The sequence below is a fragment of the Entelurus aequoreus genome, linkage group LG02 (assembly GCF_033978785.1).
Source record: "Entelurus aequoreus isolate RoL-2023_Sb linkage group LG02, RoL_Eaeq_v1.1, whole genome shotgun sequence".
In the NCBI taxonomy this organism is placed as follows: Eukaryota; Metazoa; Chordata; class Actinopteri; order Syngnathiformes; family Syngnathidae; genus Entelurus; species Entelurus aequoreus.
This window is the reverse complement of record NC_084732.1, coordinates 35,027,393-35,048,508: the sequence shown is the minus strand read 5'-3', so window position 1 is coordinate 35,048,508 and position 21,116 is coordinate 35,027,393. Positions and strand designations below refer to the sequence as shown.

At 38.6% G+C, this 21,116-nt stretch overlaps 1 protein-coding gene across 1 annotated transcript; it reads right to left on the bottom strand.

The window, feature by feature from the left end:
- Nucleotides 1-1,163: 1,163 nt before the first annotated feature.
- Nucleotides 1,164-20,787, bottom strand: LOC133663108 (uncharacterized). Its single transcript, XM_062067338.1, has 8 exons — nt 20,694-20,787; nt 9,891-10,013; nt 8,136-8,252; nt 8,016-8,072; nt 7,779-7,946; nt 6,130-6,243; nt 5,987-6,055; nt 1,164-1,305 (listed from the first exon to the last, which is right to left on the bottom strand). The coding sequence occupies exons 2-7, from the start codon at nt 10,011-10,013 to the stop codon at nt 6,008-6,010; spliced, it is 627 nt and encodes a 208-aa protein (XP_061923322.1). The 5' UTR covers nt 20,694-20,787; the 3' UTR covers nt 1,164-1,305; nt 5,987-6,007.
- Between the last annotated feature and the right edge of the window lie 329 nt (nt 20,788-21,116).

Genomic DNA, 21,116 nt, shown 5'->3' with positions numbered 1-21,116 from the left:
TGACAAACCATCGTCGTCTCACACAACGTTTTCCCGACTTCTACAAAGCAATTAGCTACCGGCCACCACCTACTTATATGGAAGAGAATAATGTGGTTACGCTGCCGAGCTCTAGACAGCACCGACACTCAACAATGGCACTTTATTTGCAGACTATAATTACTGGTTTGCAAAAAATATTTCTAACCCAAATAGGTGAAACTACATAATCTCCCACAGCACACCAGACTGTATCTCACGGCACACTAGTGTGCTGCGGCACAGTGGTTGAAAAACACTGTAATAGAGAATGTCCCAAAAAAGGGACAAGCGGTAGGAAATGGATGGATGGAAAATAAATATGTATATAGAGACATACTGTAATAACTTAAAGTAAATAATGAACATTAAAAAACAGTTACCAAAAAAAAATAAAAATGATCTAAAAGCTTACCTTTTTTATATTTGCATAGTATCTTTATATATCTAGAAAGGGTGGTCCTAAAGAGGTAGGCATTTTTCGGAGGTCTCAAGAAGATAAATACAAGAATGTGTGTGTGTGTGTGAGTGTTTAATTAAATGTCACTTTCACAGTCATGTGAGCACATTAGTTTGTCTGACATCTGTTTTGTTGTCGGAGGTTTGATTGCAGGATGGACTCGATGATGGCTGAGTAAAACTGCACCAGCATCTCGGTCGGCACCTTCAGTTTCCTCAGCTGCCGCAGGAAGTACATCCTCTGCTGGGCCTTCTTGATGAGGGAGCTGATGGTCGGCTCCCACTTGAGGTCTTGGGTGATGGTGGTGCCCAAAAAACGGAAGGAGTCCACAATGGAGACGGGGGTGGGAGAGTCAATCAGGGTGAGGGGGGATGGTGGGGCTGTGACTTTCCTGAAGTCCATGATCATCTCCACTGTTTTCTGGGCGTTCAGCTCCAGGTTGTTGAGGCTGCACCAGGACGCCAGCCGGTCCACCTCTCTCCTGTAGGCGGACTCATCGCCATCCGAGATGGCCCCGATGAGGGTGGTGTCATCCGCAAACTTGAGCAGTTTTACGGACTGGTGACTGCAGGTGCAGCAGTTTGTATACAGGGAGAAGAGCCAGGGGGAGAGTAAACAGCCCTGAGGAGTACCAGTGTTCGTGGTTCGACTGTCCGAGACAATCTTCCCCAGCCGCACCTGCTGTCTTCGGTCTGTCAGGAAGTCATTGATCCAACTGCAGAGGGAGTCGGGCACGCTGAGCTGGTAGAGCTTGTTTCGTAGCAGTCCAGGGAGGATGGTGTTGAAGGCAGAGCTGAAGTCCACAAACAGGATCCTAGCGTAGGTTCCTGGGGAGTCCAGATGCTATATTAGTTGCAGACTATGACATACTTTCTACTATTTTACATTATCATGGAGCCAAAAACAGTATGTTATATTTCAATATAAGGACTACTAATAATTTATATTCACAAATATATTGAGAACATTTCAATAAAATCTAATGTATTACACATAAACAGCATTCAAAGATATATTAAAAAAATAAAAATTAAAACAAATATAATAATAAAAATCTGACATTAATAAACAAAAACAATAATAATTTAAAACAAATGCAAAATAAGAAATATAACAATCAAGACATTTGTCGTAATAAAAATAATAATATTTCCATCAAGAGGCTGTCTTCGATTTGAGGTACCATCAAAGTATTTCGACCTATAGAAGCACTTTCATACTTAACATAATGCAGAATTAATCACACACATTGTAACTCCTCCCACATGACACCACTCAGCCAATCAAAGTGTGTTTACCGACCCACTGAAATCTCATAACCAGATTTTTTTTTTTTTTTTTTTTTAAATAAAACAAACAGGCACACAATAGACTTTCTTGGTAGAAGAAACATTAATTATTCTGGCTTCTTACGAGCCATCTTATTTTATTTGAGTGTTTGAATATGTTTATCTTCTGTTTTATTTTGTAAAGGTTTTAATTAGTAATAACGTTAGGTGTGTCTTTTCCTGTTTTGTACACATCAATGGATTTTACTTGTATGCCGCTTTTCTGCCTTCAAAGCACTTTGACACTATTACCATATTTACCTACTGATGACGCAGCATCATAAACAACTGGGGGTTCACTATCTTGCTCAAGGATACTTTGACATGGTCTCAGGGGGACTGAGGATCAAACTCGTAACCTTCAGGTTAAGAGATAACCACTCTACTGTGTTATCTTATCAATCACACTTTTACCATCATTTTAATTAAAAAAAGATCTGATTTTATCGTGCCATCCCTTTCAACGCCTTCATTCAACTATCTGCAAAGTCTCTGTTAATGGTCTACACAAAGCTGAGGTCTCTAATAAGCATTGACATTAACCGCCGTGGCTGTAAGCAACCTCCACAAGATGTAGTGTGAAACTCATGTGTTACACTTACCTGTTGTTTACAATGAACTCATCAGCGATATTAATGCTGACTGAGCAGTTTGCTCCTTACTGTAGCAATATTACATTGATTATGTTGTGAAAAACATGTGTTGATAAATTACCAAGTTGTTTTCTTTTACACTTTCTAATACACTTCGAATCATGAACTTGTCATATTTCGTTTTGGGGAATAACAGCCTCTCTCCAATCCTCCAATCATCAGCTGCTTCCAATAAACACAATATAGACAAATAAACATGGAGAACAGGAAGTGTGTGTAAAGAGAGACGAGAGATGCCATGACTGCTACCAAGGATGTGGACGGCTGTGCACATGCAATTGCTGTCGTTTTGACGTTAGTTTTTCTGACGAAATAACCCAAAATAATACATGGATATATAGTTCTAAACATATTGCAGCTCATATACGTACAATAAAACATGCTTTTATTTTGTCAAAGTAGAATTTTGCGGCCGTATTTGACGCATTCTGCTGCTACATTCCTGCAGGGTTTAGTGAACAGCAAGGATTTAACACACACCCGACGGCACAATAAACGTAAAAACATACACAGAACGACCAAAAAAATAACTTATTACTCTCGTTTTGCCAAAATCTTCATTAGCTTTGGGCCAACATTCACGGAGGAATTGTGACTTTTGTGTGAAGTATGTCAACTGTGGTGTCTGCCGCCAATGTATTTGTAGTCACTGTATGTGTCACTCATTATGTTTTATTATAACTAGAGATGTCCGATAATACCGGACTGCCGATATAATCGGCCGATAAATGCTTTAAAATGTAATATCGTAAATTATCGGTATCGGCTTCAAAAAGTAAAATGTATGACTTTTTAAAACGCCGCTGTATGGAGTGGTACACGGACGTAGGGAGAAGTACTGAGCGCCAATAAACCTTAAAGGCACTGCTTTTGCGTGCCGGCCCAATTACATAATATCTACGGCTTTTCACACACACAAGTGAATGCAAGGCATACTTGGTCAACAGCCATACAGGTCACACTGAGGGTTGCGGTATAAACAACTTTAACACTGTTACAAATATGCGCCACACTGTGAACCCACACCAAACAAGAATGACAAACACATTTCGGGAGAACATCCGCACCGTAACACAACATAAACACAACAGAACAAATACCCAGAACCCCTTGCAGCACTAACTCTTCCGAGACGCTACAATATACACCCCCCGCTACACCTACCCCCCTTACCCCGCCCACCTCAACCTCCTCATGCTCTCTCAGGGAGAGCATGTCCCAAATTCCAAGCTGCTGTTTTAAGGCATGTTTAAAAAAATAATGCGTTTTGTGACTTCAATAATAAATATGGCAGTGCCATGTTGGCATTTTTTTCCATAACTTGAGTTGATTTATTTTGGAAAACCTTGTTACATTGTTTAATGCATCCGGCGGGGCATCACAACAAAATTAGGCATAATAATGTGTTAATTCCACGACTGTATATATCGGTATCGGTTGATATCGGAATCGGTAATTAAGAGTGGGACAATATCGGATATCGGCAAAAAAGCCATTATCGGACATCTCTAATTATAACTCATCTTTTTTGTAACATGCTAAGTGGGTAAGTGTACTTTTGTACTTATTTCCCTATATTTCTGCACAATAACTCAAGTTAAGGTAACACTGGTGAGCAGTAGAGAAAATGAAGTGATTTTTGGTCCAGAACATATTTTGTCATTATTGATATATTTCTTGCCGCTTTATGTTGTACATTTTTAGGAAATTTCCAGTTCATTTCGTCATCTATTATTACACCCAAAATGTGGTTTCTTTTACTCTTTCAGTGTCCGTCTATTTGTATTTGTGTTTGACTTTCTCTTCTACTGTTACCAAATTGCATTATTTTAGTTTTGCTGAGATTCAAAGATGGTTTGACAAAAACAGACACTCTTTAATGTATTCATTTCTTCTGGTATTATTTATATTAGCTTCTGTGTGTTCTCTCCTGAACAAAACGTAGACACCTGGCACAAGACGCTGTAATCGGTGGCTCTCTAGTGTTGAAGGCGAACCTTCCCTTCCCATACTTGTCTTCTTTACGGGTTGTGAGAAAGCGATGTAAAAACTTTCCATAATTCTCGCAGCTGGAGCAGCCCCATGCTGCACAACAGGGCATTTTTACACATAAAAAAACAAACACATAGCATCAGCTCAAAGTTGGTAGCAGTCATGGCGCCCTGTAGTCACGTGAGTGCCTTTTGTCCAATCATTGAGGAGATCGCCTTAAACCGAGTTGGCCATACTCTCTCTATACACAACTCTGGTGTTTGCTGAGCCATACTGTCACCTAGTGGCGTTTTACTGCTATTGCATGAGCATTGTGAAACATCTGCGAAACAGATTACTGTGTTTAAAAAGAATGTATGATTACTTGTATGGTTCATGTTGTACTGAGCAGCCAGATCGTTTCCTATATGTCGCAATGAGGTCCATTTGTGTTTCTATGGTTATCATCATACGTTATCTTTATGTGCTGACATCCACCACAAAAAAGCCAAAGAAAAAGCTAAACACCCTTATTTGAAACATTAAATACAATGTGAGTGCTTTAATTCATCAAAGTTGAGGAAGTAAAGTGGAATAAATGACGCAGCACTACTTCTATGAATTTTGCATTGTTTGTTATGAACTTTGCTGTTGTCACAAGACAGTTTATTTACATTTGAATACCAAATAATACTGCATACTTAGACTTAGACATACACAGTAAATATGTTTATACGGCAATAAGAAGCAGGATTTTGCAGAATAATACAGTGCTTAACTTTTACATTCTACATTGTCAGAGAACACGACATATACAAGTTGATATATTATTATATGAAAAGGTCCTGTTTCTTCACAGAGGTATTTAATGTGCCATCTTGTGTTCTCAGTGATGACGAGTCCATCGCAAAACCATTCCTGTTATACAAGATATTAAAAAGCATTGTAAGCCATTTTTCCTGTTCAGGGTCACGGGGAAACTGGAGCCTAGCCCGGCTGATTTTGGATGAGAGACGACATTATCCCCTGGCCTGGACACCAAAATATATCGAATAGAAAACATCACTTTTTTTTTTATGCGCATATTACAAAAAGGTTGTTTTTAATGCTCTACATAAAATTACTAAAGTGTTCTACCATAACTGAATTATGTAATTTCACACTCAACTCAAATATAATTTCCTACAGGCATTATTTTATTAAAAAATAAATACATCAACAAAGGGGGAATTGATTATTACCAACACTCTTATTAAACATGAATGAAATATTTGTCTTTTAAAACAGTTTTATATTGTGCAATCATGTTATACTTTTATCCATTGAAAAAACAATTATGACTTAGTTATTTACAGTATTATTTAGCATTCTCATACATCTAAATAAGATATAAATATATATATTTTTTATTGTAGATTTATTATTATTATTAGATAACCATTTTATAGTCAACCCGTGTATGACTTCATGTAGGTAAATGAGTGGTACATTTGAAATATTATTGCTAGTATAAATCCAGATGTAATGTAATGAGTACAGTATATGGAATTACTCACTAAGATGAAATCTTGATGGTGTTATTGATCAGGTGTTTGAGCGTTGATAGTGGAAAACACTACAGTGGCCTGAAAGCGGATGACAAACATCATTGTTGACGGTTGAAATGAATAGTGACGCATCAACAGCCATGTTTGTGTACCTGAGACTTGGTGGAACGCAGAGCAGCTCCAGCCAGCACCGACATCACCAACACAATAATTAGACCAACAAACATATAGAATATGAAGATGGCTTCTGTTGTCATTCCAAGGGCCTACAAATAAACACAACAGGTTGGATTATTAGTTATTGATTGACAAAGTCACACAGGCAAACATAATATATTGTCTTGCTGGTAGTTTATGGAGGGCCTAATAGGACAAAATTAAATGATTACTTGAATGTGTCATTAATGAATCATAGTTAGAACTAATTAGGTAACTGTGTTAATGAATGTCATATTTACAGTTACTTAATGTAAAGTGACATTTAATTATATAATCATTTAATGAATCATTTATGTAATCTTTTAATTATTTAATTAATTATTTCACAATTTAATCATGTATCTAATGATTTAATTAATGACAGATTTAGGTAATTATTCAAAGATATATTCATGTATTTCTTTTTGTCCCGTAGTAATTTCCAGTGGTGTGCAGCTGCATATGCAGGTATTCCCAATGATGTGGCCTGTAATTATTTATATATATAAATTTATAATTTATAAAATGACTCAAGCTAGAGCTACATTTTGTTATATTACAACAGAGAATTATTACAAGACTATTTTATTTTATTTGGGAATTTCAATCATTATTTTGTTTTAGTTGAGTACTAATATAACAGCATTCACTTTTTTATTGGACGACATTACAAGACTATTCTATTTATTTTAGTATTGTCCTGTTTTTGTAAAGGTGAATAGCAATTCACATTCACTTAAAAAAAAAAAGGCATTAGGAATACGTTTTTATTTTTTTAGTGCCATCATCGAACTAAATTCTAATTTTATATAATTTTCAAAGCATTATACGCCATTATGCATGTCCATTTTTTGTATCATTTATGTTATGGTTTTTTTGTTATATTATTGTTCTCATCGTATTATTTTTATACGTTTTGCATTAACATTACATTAAAAATACAAAATTATAATAAAAATGTATTGTAAATTTTGGCTTTTATTGGTAAATACCGCCATCAGAAGTAACATATACATCTATTCAGTTCAATTACAACATGTTACTTAAGTGCATAGCAGGACCATTCATGTTTTTAATGATGATTAATTATATTTAATAATAACTATACTTATTGTTATTCCATTTTTGATTGGATTCTTTATTTTTGTAAAATATTTTGGTTGTTATTGCAGCACATCTAGATTTAAACTCTGTCCATACCGAGACAATTATAAATACTAACAATACAAATATTACAGTATTAAAACTGTACTATTTAATGTGTTCCTTTTATTTGTAATTGTTTTTAATTCAACTTAATTATAACAACTTAATTTGAATTGTATATGGATATACTGTATATATGAAAAGGATATAGTTTTATTGTACTATATTTCAAATGGCATGTGTTTATTTTTTCAAATGTAGCACTGTATTGTAATTGCAATTCATTGTAATTTTAGATAATCATTATAGCGTTACAGTTTCACAATTGGAGTACATTAATGTATTATATGAAATTATATATATTATAAGATCACACACCTAAATTGTGTGTATAGTTTGAATGCTAAAGCTCCATTTCCTATAAGTTTTTAAAGAAAATATTATAAAGAGGCATTACTTCAGCATGTAACACCCATGTGTCCTCCTCGATAGTAGTCGTGTTGTCCATGTAATACATGTGAAAACCCCTTATAAAATGATGGTTTTGAATGTTGGGAATGAGGAAAAAAATCATCACACTTGAGAATATGACGGTCACGATGCTGACAGCCAAGGATGCTGTCACCTAAAAGTGGAAAAGATGGACAAGATGAAACGTTGACCTTTAAAATAAACTAACAAAAACTAATCTTACAGTTTTCTTGGTTGGGTTGTGTTCTGTGATGATATACAGAACGCCACATGCGAGAAACTGCAAGGAGAAGAAGACAAGAACATCAAATGTGTCCTGGTAGTGCTTCACCTTTGACCTCACCTTTATTCCAGTGATGTATCCCAGCGGGGTGATTCGCCACAAATGGTGAGCGGGATGATCTACTGCCATAATAATGGACGCAATGATGAAAGATACTCCTAAAATCACGACAGCCACCTGCAAATTACAGGGGAAATCAACAGTGAACAATAAAGCAACAGTAAGTAAAAATTGGACCTTCCTCTTAGGGATGGGTAACGTTCACATTGGAACCGATACCGGTACTCAACGGTACTCATTGTTGGTACTTTTGTGTGTTAATAAATATTGTTTAGTGTATAATTGATAGTGTGTTCGGTCATTTCAGTCGTTGTTGTCTGTTACACCATACAAAGTGGTAATACTGTAAGCATTTTACTAATTACGCACCAGCTGTTTGATTGTGACGTGCCTCTTAGTTGTAGTTTTCATTATCAAATTTGAAGGTGTTGAAATTAAAAAGTTAATCAGTAGCGTGTCAATAGCAAAGCCAATGTGTATTAGCATCAAGCTAGTGCATTTGTGGAAAATAGGAGCCTTACTTAACTAATATTAGAGCTTTTTGGAGACATGTTGGCAAAAATAATCTTTCTCAGCTGTGGTCCGTATGGGTCGCAGTGTACTCGGTTGTAATACACTTTTTCACCCTGCGTGGCAGTAATGACAATATTAAACAAACAGAAGAAGTCTGGAGCTAAAGTCACAGAGAAGTTTAATAAGCGCAAAAATGATGACTAATGCGGTGAAGCTGTATTTTCATTTGCACTTTCACTTTTTTGATAGTTTATTTTAGAAACATATACAGTACAGGCCAAAAGTTTGGACACACCTTCTCATACAGTGGGGTTTCTTTAGTTTCATGACTATTTACATTGTAGATTGTCACTGAAGGCATCAAAACTATGAATGAACACATGTGGCGTTATGTACTTAACAAAAAAAGGTGACATAACTGAAAACATGTTTTATATTATAGTTTCTTCAAAATAGCCACCCTTTGCTCTGATTACTGTTTTGCACACTCTTGGCATTCTCTTGATGAGCTTCAAGAGGTAGTGACCTGAAATGGTTTTTGTTTCGATGCCTTCAGTGACAATCTACAATGTAAATGGTCATAAAAATAAAGAAAACACATTGAAATGGGAAGGTGTGTCCAAACTTTTGGCCTGTACTGTATATTATTGTATTTATTCAGTTAGAATTCATCCATCTTAGCACTGCATAAATTTCAAGTACATTTATTTTTCATCATTTTTAATGAGTCCCTTCTCTTGCTGTGTATTTGATTAGTATTTATTTTTGTAATCAGTCTGACCTTAACCTTGATCTTTGTGATTAAACATGGTTTCATATCATTTGACAAAGTGTATCGTGTTTAACTGCAATCAAGTAAGAATATGATTCAAATCAGGAGTAATATTACTAATTCAGTGTTAATATTTGAGTGGGCCCCGAAAGCCAAAAAGGTTAAGAACCCCTCCTGACCTCGAGGTAGTTTGGCTGAGTGCGCTGTAGTGCTGCTGGAGTGATGGCCAAGTGTCGACGTGCAAAAAGCCCGCTGTGTTAGCAGCTGAGTTAGCAATGGGGTGTGATGTCACGCGCAACCCAGCTACCGAAACATGACACCGTTGGTTTTACTTAAATCGGTTCCCGATAGGACCTCAGTTTTGGTTGCCGCCAAAAAAGTACTGGATTCGGTACCCATCCCTACCTCCTGCAACACATCATGGTGATGTTTCAAAGATTGTGATCAGGTTTGGTTGTGTGATGTCTTACTCCAACACTCTGAGGTTGTGCCTTCATGAAGCGATGTAGAGGTTTACTTCCTCCCACTCTGTTGGCTTGAAGACTCTCATTGTTCCCAGCGGGAGGACTCGCAGAGAAGAGCTCCACAGACATCTAGACGTGAACATGAAGTCTGATTTGTCAAAAACATTTTTTACAGTTTCCCAAACCCTTGACCAAGGTTCCTTGATAAGCAAACATCCCAAAAAACCAAACAGTTTGAGAGAAAAGTGCTGCTCAATGGAAGATGGATTGTTCAACGAGTGATGACGCTTGCTCTCGGAAACAAAGTCACACAAAAGTCACAATTTATCCGTGGTTGTTGGTCCAAAGTTCATTTGGATTTTGACAAAATGAAGGTAATAATTTTGTTTGGTCGTTCTCTATTTTCTGCCGTCTGGTCACTTAACATTGCATGAATGCAGCGGCGGAGTGCATCAAATTGCCCCCAAATTATATTTTGACGAAATAAAAGCATTTGTTTTATTGCAAGAGCCGTGGAGTGTGTTTAGAACTATATTTACACTTATTATTTTGGTCTATTTCATCAGTAAAACTGATGTCTGAATGACTGCAATTGGATACTTCTGGTTTATGTGAGCCATGAACGTGAAGGGATTCATTTGTATATATGGGAGTTAGTTTTTATTTTAAGTGAAGTACATTTTTAGTTTGAAATAATACAAATAAATAGCAAATAAGAATTGAAAGTGGTTATTTCTTCAACTGTGTATTACACTTTCACCTTTTTCGCATCAATAAAACTGTAAAACGAGAGTGGTTTCTTCAAAGTCGTGATGTAGCGGATGAGTTTAGCTGACTGTTTTATACTATACCTTTTATCATAGGCGCCGATCTACATTTCTGCCAGTGGGTGCTCGGTGTGTGTGTATTAGTGCTGTACCGATACCAATATTTTGGTACCGGTACCGGTACCAAAAGTATTTCGGTACTTTTAGGTACTTTTCTAAACCAGACCGCAAAAAATGTCATTATTGGCTTTATTTTAACAAAAAAATCTTATTGGGCACATTGAAATCTTGGTTAGACTTTATTAATAATAAACTATATGATTTGTGACTATACTATGTAAATAGGACCAAACTCGGCACAAAATTAAAGGCCTACTGAAACCCACTACTACCGACCACGCAGTCTGATAGTTTATCAATCAATCAATCAATCAATGTTTATTTATATAGCCCTAAATCACAAGTGTCTCAAAGGGCTGTACAAGCCACAACGACATCCTCGGTACAGAGCCCACATACGTGCAAGGAAAACTCACCCCAGTGGGACGTCAATGTGAATGACTATGAGAAACCTTGGAGAGGACCGCATATGTGGGTAACCCCCCCCCCCCTCTAGGTGATGAAATCTTAACATTGCAACACAAGCCAAAATGGCCGGGTTAACTTATAAAGTGCAATTTTAAATTTCCCGGGAAACTTCCGCTTGAAAACGTCTATGTACGATGACGTATGCGCGTGACGTCACGACGGCAATGGAAGTATTCGGACCCAATGTGTCACCATACAAACTGCTCTGTTTTCATCGAAAAATTCCACAGTATTCTGGACATCTGTGTTGGTGAATCTTTTGCAATTTGTTTAATGGACAATGGACACTGCAAAGAAGAAAGTTGTAGGTGCGATCGGTGTATTAGCAGCGGAATACAGCAACACAACCAGGAGGTTGTGTTGTGATTGAGCTGGATAGCAGACGCACTACCGTGACTACAGCTTCCAAACATTTGATCGCTTGCCCGTACGTGCGTGTCGCTATGTGCGTGTCGCTATGTGCATGTCGCTATGTGCATGTCGCTATGTGCATGTCACGTACGTAACTTTGGGGAAATATATGTTTCTTGCCGACTCTGATGGCGGCCGGGGTGTCGTCGAAAGCTACAACGCCCGCCGCCGCTCCGTAGCTAAGTTAGCTTCAATTGTTAAGCTTCGCCAAGCTGGAAATTATTAACCGTGTATTTACATGTTCATGGTTTAATAGTATTGTTGATCTTCTGTCTATCCTTCCAGTCAGGGTTTTTTTAAAATTTTGTTTCTATCTGCATTTAAGCACGATGCTATCACGTTAGCTCCGTAGCTAAAGTGCTTCGTCGATGTATTGTCATGGAGATAAAAGTCACTGTGAATGTCCATTTCGCGTTCTCGACTCTTATTTTCAAGAGGTTATAGTATCCGAGGTGGTTTAAAATACAAATCCGTGATCCACAATAGAAAAAGGAGAGAGTGTGGAATCCAATGAGCCAGCTTGTACCTAGGTACAAGATGGCCCCCGCCAGGTTCGGTCTTGTGAACGCAAGATCCTTGACAAACAAAACTTTTATCCTGAAGGATTTCTTCACTTCCCGCGGACTTGACTTCCTCTGTGTGACGGAAACATATGGCTGAGAGCCGGTGAGTCCGCCCCTCTTAATGAACTTCTGCCTCCGGAGTGTTCCTACTTTAATTCTCCGCGGTCGTCCGGTCGAAAAGGAGGAGGATTAGCAGTCGTTTTTAAAAATGACTTTAAATGCCGTCAGATCCTGCAATCCTCCTTTTCAAGCTTTGAACTGTGCATGTTTGAACTGGGTCTTTCTGATGTCGTCCTGTGTGCCGTCGTCTATCGACCACCCAAGTACCACAAAGACTTTATAACTGACTTTTCTGAATTTCTGGCTGAAATCCTGCCCAAATATGATCGTGTCCTTATTGTGGGTGATTTTAATATTCTCACCTGCTGTCCAGACGAGTCGCTTTCCAGGAGCTTCCTGAATGTAATTGACTCTTTTAACTTTGTAAAATCTGTATGTGGTTCCACACATGCACGCGGGCATACACTCGATTTAGTGCTCTCGTATGGTTTGTGTGTTTTTAATTTGGACATTTGCGACGCTGTGTTTTCTGATCATATGCCGATCCTGTTTGATATTCCCACTCAGTGCTTGGTTAAATTGTGCGCTCCGCCTCAACGCTCTCGCATGTTTAATTCTTCGTCTCCTGCTCTGTTCTCCTCAATTTTTTCGACTCTTTGTGATGATAATTCTGCAGCCTCTGTATGTATGAATACTGAAGAGTTGGTTTCTGGGTTCAACTCTATTTGTTTACAAACACTGGACACGATCGCTCCTTTCAAGTGCCGCCGCTCTAGAGCCACGCCTCAGCCCTGGTTGAAAGACGTCACTCGTGCTGCCAGGCTCAAGTGTAGGATGGCAGAGAGAAAATGGAAAAAAGACAGGCTGCATGTGTCCTTTGCCATTTTTAAAGAAAGCCTGTTTTCCTTTCAGATGACTGTAAAAGCAGAGATGAATATATATCTATCTCAGATTATATCTTCTAACTGTAACAACCCCAGAGTTCTGTTCAAAACTATTAACATTGTCATTGATGCTCCCAAATCTGTTGGTTTTGATGCTTCTTTTGAATTCTGTGAAAATTGTCTCAGTTTTTTCACTGACAAAATTGTGTCAACTAGAGCCAGTTTATCTCAGCCTTCATATGACCCTTCTGTTCCTCTGCATTTCTCTTCTGTTTTCCATCAGTTTGAGCCCGTGTCCTTTTCTTTTCTAAATGACACAGTTAGTCATATGAAGACCTCTGGTTCTCCTGCAGATGCCCTCCCACCTCGCCTGTTTAAGGAGGTACTATTGGATCAAGTGTCCTTAACATTATCAATAGTAGCCTCTCTTCTGGAATAGTTCCAGTAGAGTTTAAACATGCAGTGGTATGACCTTTACTTAAAAAACCAAGCCTCGACCCCTCTCTCCTCTCTAACCTTAGACCTATCTCTAATCTTCCATACATTTCCAAAATATTAGAGAAGGTTGTCTACATTTAGTTGTTGCCCTTCTTAGAGGATAATGGTATCACTGAGCTGTTCCAGTCCGGTTTTAAAGCCCTCCACAGCACAGAGTCAGCGCTTTTAAAAGTTTTTAACGATATCCTCCTGTCAACTGATTCTGGTAAATATGTTGTCCTGGTGCTTTTAGATCTGTCTGCTGCGTTCGACACCGTCGACCACGTCACCTTAATCACTCGTCTTGAGAACTGTGTGGGCATTAAGGGCGCCGCCCTCAACTGGTTCCGGTCGTACCTAACCGACAGGAGTTTTTGTGTAAAAATAGACAGTTTTATGTCTTCCACAGCTCCTTTACCACATGGGGTTCCCCAGGGCTCAATCCTTGCCCCAATCTTATTTGCGCTTTACCTTCTCCCCCTTGGTTCAATTTTTAGGAAGTACGATATTGCATTTCATTTTTATGCCGATGATTGCCAGATTTATTTTCCCATGGCACAAAAGAACACGGTTCAACGTCTTATTGACTGCCTGCACGACATCAAAGCCTGGCTTTCAGCTAACTTCCTGAGCCTAAATGAAGACAAAACAGAAGTAATGTTGTTCGGTCCAAGTCGCTCTCACTCCACCAACGTTGACCTCGGCACTCTGACCCCGTATCTCAGTGACTGTGTCACAAACCTGGGGGTAAAGTTCGACTCAGATTTTAAATTCGAAAAACAAATCAGCAGCGTAGTTCAAAAAAGCTTTTATCAATTACACCAAATAGCGAAAGTGAAACCGCTTCTATCAGGACATGATCTCGAGAAATTAATCCACGCCTTTATCTCGACTCATCTTGACTACTGCAATGCCCTGTATGTAGGCGTTAGCCAGGCCTCCCTCGCCCGCCTGCAGCTCGTGCAGAACTCTGCTGCTCGTCTGCTAACACAGACCCGCAGACGTGAGCACATCACCCCTATATTAGCGTCCCTTCACTGGCTCCCTGTGCGTTACCGAATCAATTTTAAACTCCTTTTATTTGTTTTTAAATGTCTAAACAACCTCGCGCCAACATATCTCTCCGACCTCCTTCAGCCTTACTGCCCCACCTGATCCCTAAGATCAGCCGATCAGCTGCTACTGACGGTCCCAGACACAAGGCTGAAGCTTAGAGGTGACAGAGCTTTCGCCGCTGCTGCTCCCAAGCTCTGGAACGACCTACCTCTGAGTGTCAGACAAGCCTCCTCTCTTCCTGTTTTTAAATCTCTCTTAAAAAAATACTTTTATTCCATGGCTTTTAACACTGAGTAATATCCATCCTGCAATGGCGCCCCATAATACACCTGCTGTGAACCTGTTTTTATGTTTTATTTATTTTATTTATTTATTTTTTATCGTGTTCTGTTTGTGTTGTGTTGTGTTTGCTCGGTTCTCGTATTATCTTTTAACCTGCCCATTGTACAGCACTTTGGCTACCCCTGTTGTAAATTTTAAATGTGCTTTATAAATAAAGTTGATTTGATTTAAGTTACGGTCAGAGCGAAAAAAGATACACCCTGCACTACACTCTAGTCCTTCACTCTAACGTACCTCATCCACAAATCTTTCATCCTCGCTGAAATTAATGGGGTAATCGTCGCTTTCTCGGTCCGAATCTCTCTCGCTCCATTGTAAACAACGGGGAATTGTGAGGAATCCTTCCTCCTGTGACGTCACGCTACTTCCGGTATAGGCAAGGCTTTTTTTTTATCAGCGACCAAAAGTTGCAAACTTTATTGTCGTTCTAAACTAAATCCTTTCAGCAAAAATATGGCAATATCGCGAAATGATCAATTATGACACATAGAATGGATCTGCTATTCCCGTTTAAATAAAAAATTTTCATTTCAGTAGGCCTTTAACAACAACAAGACTGAATATTTAAAAAATTATTGTAAAGATTGAAAGTTGCCAACAATCCCACGTGGGTGCTCGGCATTGGGATCGGCGCCTATGCCTTTTATTACTATAGTATTTATACTTGTACTTTTATTATTATATTTGCATTACTATTTTTTATGATCCTTGTCCTTACAGCGTTTGCCAAGACACATTTTGGCCCTTGGACAAATATAATGGAAGACCCCTGCACTAAATGGTTCCTAAGTATTTTCTCTCATGCTCCCCTAAAAGTGGACACAAAAATGTTTACCATATTCATTTATTTCTTTGTATGAGACAGGCGAGCGGTATACCCACTTGCGCACAATTTTTGAGATACCCTATAGGGTATCTCAAAAATTGTGCGCAAGTAAAAGTACCGTATAAAAGTAAAAAGTAGTCATCCAAATAATTAGATGAGTAAATATTAGAGATGTCCGATAATGGCTTTTTTGCCGATATCCGATATTGTCCAACTCTTAATTATTTGGTGGTAGCGGGGGGGGGGGGGGGGGGTGTATATTGTAGCGTCCCGGAAGAGTTGGTGCTGCGAGGGGTTTTGGGTATTTGTTGTGTTGTGTTTATGTTGTGTTACGGTGCGGATGTTCTCCCGAAATGTGTTTGTCATTGTTGTTTGGTGTGGGTTCACAGTGTGGCGCATATTTGTAACAGTGTTAAAGTTGTTTATACCGCTACTCTCAGTGTGACCTGTATGGCTGTTAAAAGCCGCATATGTTATGTGACTGGGCCAGAACGCTGATTGTATGGAGAAAAAGCGGACGTGACGACAGGTTGTAGAGGACGCTAAAGGCAGTGCCTTTAAGGAACGCCCCCAATAATGTTGTCCGGGTGGAAATCTGGAGAATGGTTGCCCCGGGAGATTTAATTCGGGAGATCCCGGGAATATTGGGAGGTTGAAACCGATCCCAATAATTTCCGATACTACATTTTAAAGCATTTATCGGCCGATAATATCGGCAGGCCGATATTATCGGACATCTCTAGTAAATATTCAGTGAAAAAAAATACTCAATTACTGAGTGAGTGGAAGGTAACTTCTGATTTAGTAGCTCTTTATTTTTGCTACAACCTTAGTTGGTGTCTGTTTGTGTGTGTGTGTGTCCGTCCTTGGTGTGACCCTCTTTAACATCTATATCTCCATGCTCCCATGGGTCAGATCATCAGAAAGCATGGATTCTTGTCTGCTTTGCTGATGAGACTCAGCTCTTTGCGAGATTGGACCCAGCCTCCCCTACACCCCCCATTAGCGCTCTCCTCCTGTCTGTCCAACAACATCCTCCAGCTAAACCGCATTAAAACATTCCTGCAATGCACTCCTCATGCGGATCCCTCGCAGGAGCCTTCAAAAACTCCAACACACCCAAAACAGTGCTGCCAGGATCCTGATGAGGGTCCGTAACTATGAACACATTACCTCTATTCTTCGGACACTCCACTGGCTCCCCATATCCACCACCACATGGAATACACAATCTGCCTGTTGACCCACCAAGGCATTGATGGACGTTACCTCCAAGAACTCCTCACACCACAATCTGCATCAAGAAACCTCCAATCCACAAATACACAACAGCTGTAAGTAACTCTACTCAATAATTCCAAAATGCTCTTGCACGCACATGTGAAATGGATGACTGCATTGGAGTTTTTGGTCTGTTTTGAAATTATTTGAGCTGTTATGTCTGGATTTGAGCTATTTTTAAATCTGCCCTTGATTGGAAGTTTTTACTGCGATCCACTTATGCACTTTGACATTTTTTCACACTTTTAATCTTGCTGTACATGTCAGATGTTGCAATGACAATTAAACATCTATTTATCCGAAGCATGGGTGTCAAACGGCGTGGATTTGGCCCGTGAACAGGTTTTATCCGGCCCGCGAGAGGAGTTTGCTAAATATAAAAATGAGCTGAAATTTTTGAATGAAAGAAACTGCTGTTCTAAATGTGTCCACTGGATGTCACAATAGTAATTATTTGTATCCCCCGCTGCAAGAGCTGCATGACTTCAGACGGAGTGGAGCTATGTTTAGAGGCAAGACGTTCCTCTTGTTAATTCAACCTAAAAGTGTTGGTGGCACTTTATTCAAATAAAGTGGGAATGCATTGGACATTAATTGTTGTTAACATGATTGTTTGTATTCATAATTCATATAATTCCCTTGCAATAAATAACAGGTATATAAGAAAATTCACCTGCAATGTCCAGTATCTAGTATGTACTTCACAGTCACACTGCTTGATTCTTTTTGCTAAAAAGTTACTGAATCGATTTCAACTCACTGAATTGTTACAGATCATTTGGTAAAATAAAAAAAAGAGATTGTCTATGAATCAGCCTGTTGCTTAATTTAAGAACTGCTGCCACCTAGCTGGATGTTTGTGTATCGTTCCAGCAAAAAACAAAAAAAACAAAAAAACTAGCCATAATCCTAATTCTAACCCGAACCCCAAACCAAACCCACTTTGAAAATCTAACCCTAACCTTGACCCTAGCCCCAAATCAATTAAAACGATGTCTATTTTAATGTACATGATTTTTAGTTTTATTATAGGAGGGTTGCACATGACGTAACATCCGTTTTTCTTCTTCGCTGCTTAATTCACACGGTGGTCAATCAGCTAGAGTGTAGTATGAAACCAAGTGAGAGTGAGTCTAGTTTAAGCCAGAAAGTGTCTTATCAATGTCATGTTCTTGGGTCTTTCAATCGTTCAAATAGAGAGATAGGAAATAGCTTTCATAGAGTCCCGAAATAAGTGGTTCATAAAGGTAAAAGTCAGAAAAAAACAAAAGTGTGTCGAAGGAAATGGCTCTTAAAAATATCACTTTCATCATCTTGTAGAATACAATCAGACCGCTTGTGTCTGCAGCGATTACTTTGTAAAATGTTGGTTCATACTTGCCAACCTTGAGACCTCCAATATCGGGAGGTGGGGGGGGGGGGGGGGGGCCTTGGTCGGGGGTGGGGTGGGGGGCGTGGTTGAGTGGGGGGCGTGGTTAGGGGCGTGGTTAAGAGGAGAGTATATTTACAGCTAGACACAGAAAGTTTCTCAAACAAATCAAACGTTCAAACCAACAGTTGGTTTGAACGTTTGATTTGTTTGAGAAACTTTCTGTGATGCAATTGAGTTTATTCTCTACTAGTGTTTGAGAGAAGAACTAAACATAAAGAAATGACAATAGATCGCATTAGTTTGTGTTCTTTTGTGGTTGCTATGCCTAAATATAACTACGAAGACCTGCTTGTGCAAACAAACTAACGTCATGTTAAGTCCTAGTAATAAATATTGTGATTGTTGGTCCAATCCACCGTATTTTTGTTGTTGATTTTTATAACAGAAACTAAAAGCTTAGTTGTTGTGCAGGTAAGCCAAATGCTTTATTCGACATGAATGACCACATTATAACGTCTTCGGTGATATTTTTAGCATCAAGAAAATATCATTAACAGTATTAATAAACGAGTTGAATAAATCTCTGGTCGGCTCAACGGTATATACTAAATCTTGATATTGTTAGCAAACATTGCTGAACAACAGGGACATCAATAGCTAAATAATGAGACAAAATATGAACTTGACACCATAAAAACAACTGCAGACATGAATTGTAGATGAGACTAATATTTGTAGCAGGAAATCAGCTGCAAACAAACTTATCCTTTTTCTCATTAGCGTCACGATCACAGCCGCACGGCACTCGTTATGTCAATCAAATACGTTACGTTATGCACGAATAAGTCCAACTTTGTCTTTCACGGATTCATGTTTAATTTGTGGACCCCTCAGATGTAAAGACATGACGTGCCTCTAATCTTTTTTTTTCCTAAATACCATGAGTGTCAAATAAAGAGAGGTCGTAGCAAGCAGTAACTTCTTGGTCATGATACATTTTTAAATATAAATTTTTAAGAGTGTAAAAATCCACTTAAATCATATTTTAATAAATTTTTCATGATTGCTTGTATACAGTAAGTGATTTATTTATTTATTTTTTGTCATAAAAAAATACAATCATGTGTGCTTACGGACTGTATCCCTGCAGACTGTATTGATCTATATTGATACCGTATATAATGTAGGAACCAGAAATATTAATATAGAAAGAAACAACCCTTTTGTGCGAATGAGTGTGAATGGGGGAGGGAGGTTTTTTGGGTTGGTGCACTAATTGTAAGTGTATCTTGTGTTTTTTATGTTGATTTAATAAAAATAATTATTTTTTTTAAATTTTTGTGCGGCCCGGTACCAATCGATCCACGGACCGGTACCGGGCAGCGGCCCGGTGGTTGGGGACCACTGCCCTACACCATCGCCTGAAACCCAGAAGTGCCCGGATGTGCCTCTAGGTCACGTGATTGTAACCCACTTATACAGAACTGAAAAAATATATATATTTGAAAGTTTAGAGTCAGGATTGTGCAATCAGTGCACAACAAAGATGACGTCATAAAATCTTCCCACATGTTTCTCATTTAGAGACTTTGCTAGGTTGTGAACGCTCAACACTCACAAAACACACGTTTACTTTTAAAACCACAAGAGTTTGCATATCAACATTGATCTATTCAGCAGCAGCACTTGACGCGTTCTAGAACAGTGGTCCCCAACCACCGGGCCGCGGCCCGGTACCGGTCCGTGGACCGATTGGTACCGGGCCACGGCCGCACAAGAAGTTAAAAAAAAAAATATATATATATGTATATATATATATTTTTTGTATTAAATCAACATAAAAAACACAATATATACATTATATATCAATACAAATCAATACAGTCTGCAGGGATACAGTCCGTAAGCACACATGATTGTATTTCTTTATGACAAAAAAAAAATAAAATAAAATTTTTTTACTACCCCTCCCCCCCCCCCGTCCGTGGGACAGATTTTCAAGCATTGACCGGTCCGCAAGTACAAAAAGATTGGGGACCACTGTTCTAGAACATTCAAAAAGATGCCAGTTTGTCTCCCAATGCAAACTTTCGTCAACACTTAGGTAGAAAAAAGTAAAAAGTCAACAAAGCAGTGAAAAAAAAGCAGTTAAAAAAGGAGAAAAAGAAAAGAGGACTCCAACCTTTTTTTCCAGGGCAGCAACACTGCAGCCTTCCTCTTCTTGTAGTGACTCTTCCTCCTCCTCCTCCTTCTTGTTGACCTGCTGTGTGCTTCGTAGACGATCTGTTCTTTTGGAACACACTCAGACCTCTGTGGTCACAATCTCGTCTTGTTTTCCCCACAACTGAAGGGACATCAGATAGTTTTGTTGTACAGAGAAGCTTTTCTATTCCTAAGGAGTGTTGGACATTTTGGAAGGGGATGACTTAATGTACACAGAAGGAGTAATTGACTCAAGATGTCTTCTAGCAAGTCACTCACTTCTGTCCTTTTGTCTTGAACTAACTGAAAAATTGGATAGTTTGTGATTTGCCATTAAAAAAATTAGGTTTCCTTTGACAAAAAGGGCATGAAACAATACAACAGTAATAAAAAACATTTGATG